General features: G+C 42.1%; 1 protein-coding gene across 1 annotated transcript; it reads right to left on the bottom strand.

The window, feature by feature from the left end:
• Positions 1-1,445: 1,445 nt before the first annotated feature.
• Positions 1,446-6,924, bottom strand: LOC308173919 (uncharacterized protein; the record flags this gene model as incomplete). Its single annotated transcript, XM_080548972.1, has 4 exons — positions 1,446-1,887; positions 2,536-2,695; positions 3,839-4,062; positions 6,636-6,924. 4 exons carry the CDS (start codon positions 6,922-6,924, stop codon positions 1,721-1,723), a joined length of 840 nt encoding a protein of 279 aa, XP_080405098.1. The 3' UTR covers positions 1,446-1,720.
• Between the last annotated feature and the right edge of the window lie 4,249 nt (positions 6,925-11,173).

Genomic DNA, 11,173 nt, shown 5'->3' on the forward strand with positions numbered 1-11,173 from the left:
CGCTTAAGGAAAATCCAGGCTTATTTTCATAAATCTCGCGAGATTTACCAAAATAAGCCTGGGTTGTCCTTTAGTGACGTTGATGGAATACCCCCCGTGTATGAGATTGGTTGGGAGAAGGATTTGTTTGTAACAGGTTTAGTGGGAGAAGTTCCTACTGTGTAGCCTCTGCCTGTCACGTAACCTTGTTGAGACCAGGCTTTTCCGAGTTCAGAAAGCCTGGTGGCAAACTGGTCAAATCATTTGCAGAAAGCGGCTACAAAGGGGGTGGAAACGTGCTTGAAATGAGTGACACCTTGCCACATGTCAAATCAATCAAATACCTTATGCCATCACCCACTAGAATTTGAGTATGAAGCACACATCTGATAAAACAGAATACATTTTTTTCTTCAGATTGTCTTACATTTTTTAAAGAAAGACTTAAAAAATCTAAAATAAGCCTGGATTTTCCTATCATCTATGGGTAGGCTATGTGGGGAGGGTTCTCAGAATGTAACCGCCAATGAAATTGTGAGCACATTCTCCCATCGCTGCTCCCAGGTCCGGTCCAATCCAGAGGAGCCAAAGGAGAACAAACAAGAGCACCATTTCAGTTGTTTTGGACTTTTGACTTTGGTGTCCTTGCGGAAAAAACACATTTTGAAATACATGTCCGTGTGCGAAAACCCACTTTATTAGCAAGAGTGAGCTAAAATGGCTAAAAAAACATATTGTTGGTTTTTGTTACTGCTTTTATCCTCTCCAACATGGCACTGCTGGGCGGTCGACAACAGTGATTCTGCAGACACTGTTCTGGTTACCTCTGTGAGACACTTTGGCGAGCTGTATGGAGAGACATTCCTTTCGCACGCTGCACAACCAGCCCATGGCCCTGTGAATTTTTACCTTTAAACATTATTGGCTTCATCTCCAGATAATAAAACTGTTACTACCGGTGTTCTATCATAGATAATAAAACTGTTGAACTACCGGTGTTCATGTTTCGCAGCATACTGTCTTTGAATGAATCAAGCATTCGTGAGGGCTCAACAGTTTTATGTAGTTGTGAGAAAATGTTTCCTCTGCGGATTCCTTTGGGCCCTACCCTCATTATGTACAACTTCAAAAGGTATGTACAATATTTAATTTACATTATGACAAATATATAATAAGGCCGCCTACACGCCCACACATGACGGAGGATAGTAGAGATACATGCTGTTATGTGGGACCAGCCTGCTGACATTGTAAACTCCTTTCTTTTGACTATACATACATGTAACAAAACCTATATTGAAAAACAGAAAATGATACATTGGAGTAAATGTTTAAAGGGACATTCTGTAATTGGTACATCAATACATGGACCTTTAAATTAATGATATGTAGACATGATTTGATTCTTGAATGCCTCGTGAGCTTTGTTCAACACCGTCTTACCCTCAGAACCTGAAATATAAAACTTGTTTTACTCCATTTTTAAAAACAAAAAAACAAACACTGTACAGCTTCAAAACATGGTTAAAAATATCATTTTGATCCCATGGATAGTCAGTCCTTGCATCCAAAGCTACAGTATGTCTATGAAATTGAGAGTGGTTACATTTCTCCTGCCCCCATCTCTCAAATGTTTTCCAAAGAAAGTGGCTTTGTTTTTTTTGGGAGCCCGCTTTGTTGTTTGAATTACAGATTGCACTTTTTAAACAAGATGATTATGAAGCGCTGACTATCTGTATGATCAGAGTGGTTCCCCTTCCTTCGGACACAGGAACTCGACAGGTGGTCTGTAATAGCGCCGGCCACTGCCTCCTTGTCTGAAAGGGGCGAACCGCAGCCATTTCTTCACCACATCAGCAAATTGATGATGAGTAGCCTCCTTACCCACCGGGGTTCTTTTCAGAGCACCTACAGACACAGGAAGAGTGAGGTCAGAGGTCATCTCAATGCTCTATGAGTGAAAACAGTAAAGGCCAATGCACACTGCGTGCGATTTTGTCGCACGACAACATTCGATTCTCAATCCTTTGAATTATTTCAATTGGTGTGAATGGAGAATCGAATGTTGTCGTGCGATAATATCGCATCGCACACCGTGTGCATTGTCTCATTCAAAACAATGGAATCGAATTCGGCGGTGCGACAAAATCGTGTGCATTGGCCTTAATGGTGTACATTTCGGTATATCTTTTTGAGATCAGTGGTCACAAACTGAATAAAGTGGAGAAAGGATTTCAAGTAGGAGGTAGGTGCAGTTAAGTGTTGATCTGAATAACTGTCATTGTTCACCCCATCCCTTCTTTCATCTGACAGGATATTATTTGTTGTTGATATTCTCAAGTAAAGATGTACAGAGGGGCAATCTTTAACAGAGAGCTTTCCACTGTGTTGGGTGTTTTAGAAATGATAACAAATGTGCATATTTCTCTGTTATTCTCCACACACCAGATTTCAGAGGTGTGATCTTTATATCATTACACACTAGTCCACCTCCAACTAGCAGGAACTAGTAGTACTTACTGAAGAGGACAACTAGCAGGAAGTAGTCGTACTTACGGAAGAGGACACCTTGGAGACGTGTGTTTCTGAAGCTTCTTTTTTGGCCGCGACCAACCCAGTTCATTTCAGAGCCCACAGCGAATGATAGCACGGCTTGCATCAGCCGTCGCACCGCGTCATCCACTGTGGCCCCGCCCATCCGCGACAGGTGAGACACCTGCGGGGGGAGATACGACCAGCTGTAATGGCACATACACATTGTAGTGCTGAGGCACAAATATGTACATTTCTAGCCTGCAAACTGCGACACTTCAAATGAATGTGCAATAACACTATGTGCAATATGACAACCCTAGTCGTCTATCTGTACAGTATAGTATAGTGGATAGTGTACATAGCCTTTATTTATGTAAACCAGCTCCTTCCCTTCTTGTGTTTTTTTTCAGTTTTTTTTTTCTTTCCTAGCACCAGGGGAGCCACCCCTCCTAAATTTCGTTGTTTGGTACCTGTACTATAGCAATGACAATAAAGACCATTCATTCATTAATTCATCATTCATTTCTGAATGATCAGAAATATAACATTCTTATTATTTGAAGTGAGCCCCCAAGACTATTGGTTTCTCGTTTTTCTGAGAAGCATAATGAATACAGTATAATAAAAAAGACAAAGCCTCTAACGGAGCCTCAGGGTCAAAACTCAGAGGCTAACCAACAGCTACTTCCCCCAGGCGATCAGGAGACAACTGTAGACAATTGACTACCACCCCCAAGCATAGTCCATGTATACAGACTACCTAACCTTAAGCACACAGTCACTTTACTCAATACTACCTCTTACACCCACTGCCACCGAGTGCAATACTCATGACATTCCACTAGTACTATTATTTTTTATTATTATTTGTACTGATAATTGTATAGTCTTATTTGTCCATCTGTCTCCCACAACTTGTCACTTGTCCAAATGTCTCACTTATGTCTTGTACTATTGTCACTCTATTTTATCTTGACTTATCTTGCCTATTGCCTTATTGTATTGTGCTTCAATGGGAGGAACCGAAGCCCAAGAATTTTACTCTCTTACACGAGTAATGAGACGCAACTATAAAACTTGAAACTTAATAGAAATGTAAAATAGCAATGTGAGTACACTAAAGAATCTGCCAAGAGGTCTGGACTTAAATGGACATTTGTGTACTTGCTGCTGGTTCAAGCCACACTCTTGCACAACCACTACATTGGTGGCAGCTTGCTGACCGTCGTAGCGACCGCCACCACAAATGCAGCTTTTCAAGGGCCCCAACTGGAGCAAGGCTCTTAACAACAACCCAGCAGTTTGCTCTGTACTGTCGGCCTACCATTCTCCTCTGTGCTCCGGCATCCTCAAGGTGTCTCTCTGTCTCGTCCAGCTGCTCCATGGTCCTCAGGGGCAAGTCGATATCTAGAGCCTCCACCTCCTCTTCTTCCAGACAACTCTGGCCCTGAACCCTGGCCTGTAGCTCTCTTAACACCGCCCACTGTCTCTGCTGCTCCTCTTTGATCTCCACCAGCAGAGAGATGATCTTACGCTGAGCAGCCGTCTCTAACATAGGGGGACAGGGTTGATAATGGGATGATAGGGTTGGGTACTCCATTCCATACAATAGAGGACAATCTCTTCAGGCTACACCTTAACTGTCCCTCCTGAAAACTCGCTACCCCGTCCCCTCTACCCCCTTGTAGAGTTTCTCTACTGTAAATAATGGAGAGAAAAAAAGACCTCTGGCCCGAGCATAGATGACTTTTTTTCTGATGGACTGACGGCTAGATGATCCACTCACTTAGACAAATGTAGTTGTACTTTTGTTGTCGCTTTGGATAAAGGCATCTGCTAAATGTCAAAAATATGAATGAAGAGAGGGAGATGGTAGGGATGCATTTAAACTCATTCCTGAATGTATTTAGCCTAATTATTGAATACAAATCGCCACTCTACTTCAACACTGTACTGATTTGAAAATGGAATGAACCCCAATCTTGGATGATACAATACAAACAAATGATTGGGGAGTCATTAATTTGACCATATTTGACTGTTGTACTGCTACACCCAATGTGACTCCTGTCCTATATTAGGTTTTCAGTCAGCTAAACTCTCCATTGCATCATATCCTCCAAGGTACAGACGAGTGTTGTAGATGGACAGGGTTTAATACAAAGAAGTGTTAAAATAAAATAAACATACAGAAAAGCATACATCAGTATAAAAGATGGCCTAGGGCAGTGGTTTTCAAAGTGTGAGGCGTGCCTCCCCTGGGGGGCGCCAGAGAGCTTCAAGGGAGGCACAGAGAAACTGTCTGTGTAAAATGAAAATAGTTTTTGGTTTCTCCAGCTGTCACATCGGATTTCGGGAACGCCATAAAAAGAAATCTGCACTCTGTGTCTAGAATTTGGGAATTTAGAATTTGCCATTTAGCAGACGCTTTTAATCCAAAGCAATTTACAATTACGAATTACAGGGACATTCCCCCTGGAGTAACTGAGGGCGGAGTGCCTTACTCAAGGGCACACTAGTGGTGGTGTTTCAGACAGGATTTGAACTCACAACCTTCCGATCACCAGCCCAACTCACCATCCACTAGACTAGACCACCACTAACCCTGTGTGCCTGTGACATATATCCATGTCGCATATCAGTGCAGAATGGCACGGAAGGAGCACGGGGTGCTGCCTACAGAGCCCTGCTATTCTGTCATGAACTGACATGAACCTGGCCTGGAATGGCCTGATAATGAAGCATTGTTCTTTATTATTTGATGACTTGGTTGATCAATTGATAGGATGAAACTTACCCTTGTGGGTCTGTTCGGAGGCCTTGGCTCCAAAGTGAGTGGCACACCAAAACTAGCCGTAGGGGTAGCAAAGGGAAACGGGATTGGGCCTACATCAGGCGGACAGTATTTGGCAGGCGGACATAATCTGGCACGACAGCACATCGTGCAGTCCCACTTATTTTGTGACAGTGTGACGTGGGTCTGCATAGCCTACAGATGCCCCTCATTGTCATAACCCTGAATGACGTCAAACCCTGAATGACGTCAAAACCCTGAATGACGTCAAAACTCTGAATGACGTCAAAACTGTACGCATTCATCAGAGCAATTGCGCGTCATCTCCCTGTCATCAGAATGATCACGCCACTTTTTGGGTGATAGAAGCGGAGAAGTTTGACTGGTGGTCAATGGGAATTTCTGGTCTTCGCTACTTTAATCCGATAAAATAAGAAAACCGTAGTGCTTTTTAGATATTAGGAGCCCAAATCCGATGGCCAGTTAGGCAAACTATTATATAGTGTCATTGCCAATCAATGATCGACGTCGTTATATAGAGAAAATTAATGAAATAGGGGTTGATTCATCAGAGCAGTGATACGTCATCTCCCTGTCATCAGGGATTTGTAGTTCTTCATTTGATCTAGCCTACTAAGGTACTACTTAGTACCTACTAACCCTTCACCCATAACGGCTATCGACTAGTGCTACTGTGCATGATATTTCTATTGTAATCATGGGAGATAAATGTTCAAAGAAGAAACGAAAGCAAACGCTGTTGGGGGGACTGGAGGTGAAGACGTTAGGACCACGGCAAATCTAATGAAGAACGACAAATCCCAGATGACAGGGAGATGACGTATGACTGCTCTGATTATTCAACCCTGGCCTATTTCATTAGTCTTCTCTATATAACGACGTCGATCATTGATCGGCAATGACACTATATAATAGTTTGCCTAACTGGCCATCGGATTTGGGCTCCTAATATCTAAAAAGCACTACGGGTTTCTTATTTTATCGGATTAAAGTAGCAAAGACCAGAAATGTCCATTGACCGCCAGTCAAACTTCTAAACTTCTATCACCCAAAAAGGGGCGTAGACATGACGGGAGGGGAAAGTACCCGGATGCGTTGCTCTGATGAATGGTGCGCGAAGTTGCTCCGCAAGTCTGATTGGTCAATTAAATAAAACTCTCACTAACGATGTGTTGATATTTGATGCATGCGGGAATGATTGCATCAGTGCAAACAGTGAAAGATTACATTTATTTGTAAAAATAAATAAATAAAATAAAAATAAAATAAAATAAAAAAGGTAAATTAAATTGGCCGAGAACGTTACCTGTGGCAGAGGTACCTGGCATCAACTTTTCGACAACACCCCCCCCTGTGCTGAACGTGGCAGTGAGCGACTCAACATCAAAGTTCACATCTGAGCGTCGTGGAATATCATCTTTGGGAATGTCTTCGGAGCGCTTCGAGACGTGTTCAGCTAAATTGTTCATTTCGTTAGACACCGCCGAGAGCCTCTGTTGGAGAGTTTCTAATGCTATGTCTGCCATGTGTTTATTCACCAGACCTTCCACGCGCCGGTGCATCGACCAGCTAGTATTATCTCCATTATGCTCCATGTTCATGAACTAAGAAGCTCGCAAACGTTCGTTTTAACCAAGGAAAACCTTTTCGCAATGTCTGTCTGGGTAAACACTGGTAAATGGGATAAGCGGAAGTGGCTCTCTCTGTAGTCCCTAGCCAGAGCACCATATCACGTTGCAACAACGTCACAGTAATGTTGCGAGAACATTGGGAAGGTCAAATGAACTACAGTTCCCAACATTGGGAAGGTCAAATGAACTACCGTTCCCAACAGCAGTCATTCAAATGAACTACAGTTCCCAGCAGCAGTCATTCCTTTCCCACGGTCTTGTCTGCATGTCCTAGTATCAATGTTTGTCCACTGAAAGATTCTTTATGCTCATAATGTTAGACAAAACTAGTCCACATAAATAGAGCATTATTAAAACGTACTTTTGATGAGATGCAAACAAGTGATCATGTTTTGGTCAATAACAATAATGTTCTCAAAATTGACACTTTAGTGGTAGTTCATAGAAACAGGTAACACTAACCACATCAGTTTTCGTGGTATTATTATTCACTGCGTTCATATACATATAAGGACACAGGCTATTTCCACACAACATGAAGCTAAAACATTCCTTTGACCAAGTTAATTTTATGTTTATTTGCGGCAATATCAGCATCGGATCGGGTTGTAATAGCCTTATCTTATATGAGTGAATAATACGTCGGATGGGGGTAATTTACATTATGCAAAGCCATTAATAATATGGCCCTACAGCGGACATTATTTTCCACACGTGTTTAGTTTATTAGTTTATTATATCGAGGACAATCAAAATAAATGAACCATATATTGTTGTGTCTCTGTGTGTGTTTGGATAGACTGTGTATTGCTATAATGTAGCCTAATCTTTTATGATTTCTGTATTTTCCCTAAGAATTCAAGAGGTCATTTGTATTGGATTGTAGAATGTAAATGTAGCTTATGACTCTCAGACAGAAAAAAAAAAGTTATATAACTGAGGCATAGCAGACCCCAGTGGGACGTATTCTGACAGTTTAGAGGGATTTAATAACGGTTTTAATGCATTTAAGATAAGTAGAAAATATAGCCGTAATATAGCTGGTTTATATGATGGCCAAGCGTAGACGCGAGGTTGAAAAGACGTCTATTGCTCACTGGGATTTGACTGCATCAGGGAGGGAGGTGGGAATAGTACTCGGACGTTCGACAAACTGTTCGGCACGTATCGATTAGTTCGTTCATTTTCGCCCATCACTAATCGACACAGCTAGCCCTTCTTGCCATGACTCCGGCGTTTATTCAGTAGGCTATAACAGGTCAAAACAACTAGACCAAACGGCAGCAAACACAAATCAATAACAGGTCACGTCGACCTTAAATAACAGTGTACCAGTGTACAATAACTAACAGCTAACTCTTACAGTAACTTAACGTTACTTCCTGGACCCAAAGGCAACTTGGGAACCGAGTTAATCACGTGGTCCGGTCTCTCTCTCTCCTCCTCTCTCTCTCCTCCTCTCTCTCCCCTCTCTCTCCTCCTCTCTCTCTCCTCTCTCTCTCGTGGTCCAGAGAGTTTCGAAGCCTGCATGCGATACACCAACAAGTGTTACGTCCTCCCTCAGATGTAAGACTAGGGAGGAGGGAGGACTGCAACATAGCCTGTGTACAAGCACTGGTGAAGCAACTGACCGCCGTGTGTGGTGCTCAAACACTCTCAGACCGACAACAGGGTAACCTTAAAGAAAATGATTTATTTTGCCACGAAATAATAATAATAATAGTGAAAAACATGGACATACAAATATACATGAAACAGGGGGGGGGGGATAATACAAAAACTAAACCGGGTAAAATAAACAGAGGGTAGGAAGGGAGGGAGAAGGCTGCGAACGGTGTCACAATAAAACCACAGCCCTATGCTTCCCTACACCTCTAATCTAGCATATCTACTGGAGTACAGAACTGCTAACTAATCTACCCGGAACCTAAACCTAACTGCTACAAAGGATGAGTGACATCCGCTCGTTCTTACCTAGTGTGTTTAACAAACAGTTACCTACATGATGTGATGTAAACCCCAGGGTATCTTACCTAGCCCTCTCCCAGGATAAGGCAACCGGGGACCATAGGTAACCAAACAAACACTAGACAGACAAATGTAGCAACCAACTAATATACTAACAAAACAGAATGAAACAGAATTACCCAAAATAGAATGAAACAAACATAACCTCACCCCTCTAACCTACACAAGTAACAAACAGCCACATATATAGGGAACAGGTAGACAGGTGATTGGTTGACAGGACAGGAACACAGGTGGACTTGATGATGGATGATTAACAGGGAGACAATCAAGGGATCACGAACACCTGGGAGAGAGAGAGAGAGAGAGAGAGAGAGAGAGAGAGAGAGAGAGAGAGAGAGAGAGAGAGAGAGAGAGAGAGAGAGAGAGAGAGAGAGAGAGAGAGAGAGAGAGAGAGAGAGAGAGAGAGAGAGAGAGAGAGAGAGAGAGAGAGAGAGAGAGAGAGAGAGAGAGAGAGAGCAAAAACAGACAGGGACCTAACACCAAGTGAGAAGTTTCCCAGCGAAAAGATCCAATTTTCAGTGAAGCAAGTCGAAAACCCTGTCCTTTCACCACGAAGGTTTGTACAAATTCATTAACTGGGTATTTGAAAGGGTATTTGCGGGTGAGTACAAAAATCCGTTGTTGTGAATAAACCATGCTGTCGAAGAACGTAAATGAAACTAGCTAAGCGGTTAGCAAGTGCTCACCTACGACACAAAGCTACGTTAACGTTATCTAGATTTTTTAGATACGTTTTTAGAGTTTTAGATAACGTTACTTGATTGTTTGTTAAACACTGCAGAAACGAACGTAATGTCATTGCTATGAGTTTAACCAGCTTTGGGTGAATTGGACGCTTAAGTTAGGGCTACTCGAGGAATCGCCATTCGCCATTGACCGCGTGGAGCTAGCTAACGTTACTGGCCATGGCCTTGGTTTGTCTAAACTGCAGGCAAATAGTGCTGGCTAGCTGCGGCCGATTTGCAATGAACGCAAGTGAAAATGCGCCTATTAGGTAGCCTAACATTTCGGATTTAAACCCAATGCTAATAGGTACCTAAACATTGAGGTAACCTGTAAACTTGAGCCTGATTTGACTGAGAGCCACTGTTGCACTTGCAAATTGAGTGACAGGAGAGCAGATCAGACAGGCGATCTCATCCCAAACGAACTTTTTATTTTATGAAAGTGAGTGTTGATATGAGATAAATAAATATATATTTTACAATGGTATGTGTAACATTTGTGGTTGTGAGATTCATTGTGGGCATTTAATTTCAGTTTTTTTTAAAATGTTAAGTTATTGATTTTAAGGGTTATTGATAGGGGTGTAACGGATCACGGATAATCCACCCTCCACAGTTCGGAACGCATGTGTACCTGCGGAACAATAGCAAAATGTAATCAAGTAATAACATGACTTAATATTAGTTAATGTCTCTTGTAAATCACGACGTAGAGTTGCCATGAAGCTGTGTGCAACCTGATACCCTGAGCCCTGCGCGAGAAAAGAAAAAAAAAAAAAATCTGTGACGTACTCACTGACTCGACATCACCCTGGTGTGTTGACCGGGGAGCAAGAAAAAGGTAGCTCAACAACAACTTCTCCAAATGTCATTTAAACAACCCATTCCTGCAGACTCAAACCGTGCTAAAGCCATTACAAATTCCATTGGGAAGTTTATCGCGACAGACATGAGGCCATACTCCGTTGTGGAGAACAGAGGGTTTCAAAATATGGTCAACGTGCTTGAGCCACGCTACCTGGCTGTGCCTGCTACTTCAGTTCCTAGCGAGAGATTATTCTCCACAGCAGGAGACATAGTGACTGCAAATAGATCTACCCTCTCCCCAGACAATGTGGACATCATCTTTTTGAAAATGAATATGAAGTTATAAACTTGAGGCTGCTTTGCTTTATTTGCTTTTTAAATTTTGTATACCATGTTTAAAGGATTTCACTTTATTATTTAGGTAAAGTTAGGTTTCACTTGGCAACCAGATTGCAGCAGTGATGTTCAAGGAAAAAGTAGTTTTTATAAAAAGATAAAATGTTTTGTGTTGATCCGAAAATGATCCGATCCGTGACTCTAAATCCGTGACACGATCCGATCCGTGAGTTTGGTGATCCGTTACACCCCTAGTTATTGATTTAACTGGAATTTTTCTGTATGAATTTATGACCTGACTCATCCTTTGTAAA

Source organism: Nansenia antarctica (assembly GCF_963989245.1).
Source record: "Nansenia antarctica genome assembly, chromosome: 19".
NCBI lineage: Eukaryota > Metazoa > Chordata > Actinopteri > Argentiniformes > Microstomatidae > Nansenia > Nansenia antarctica.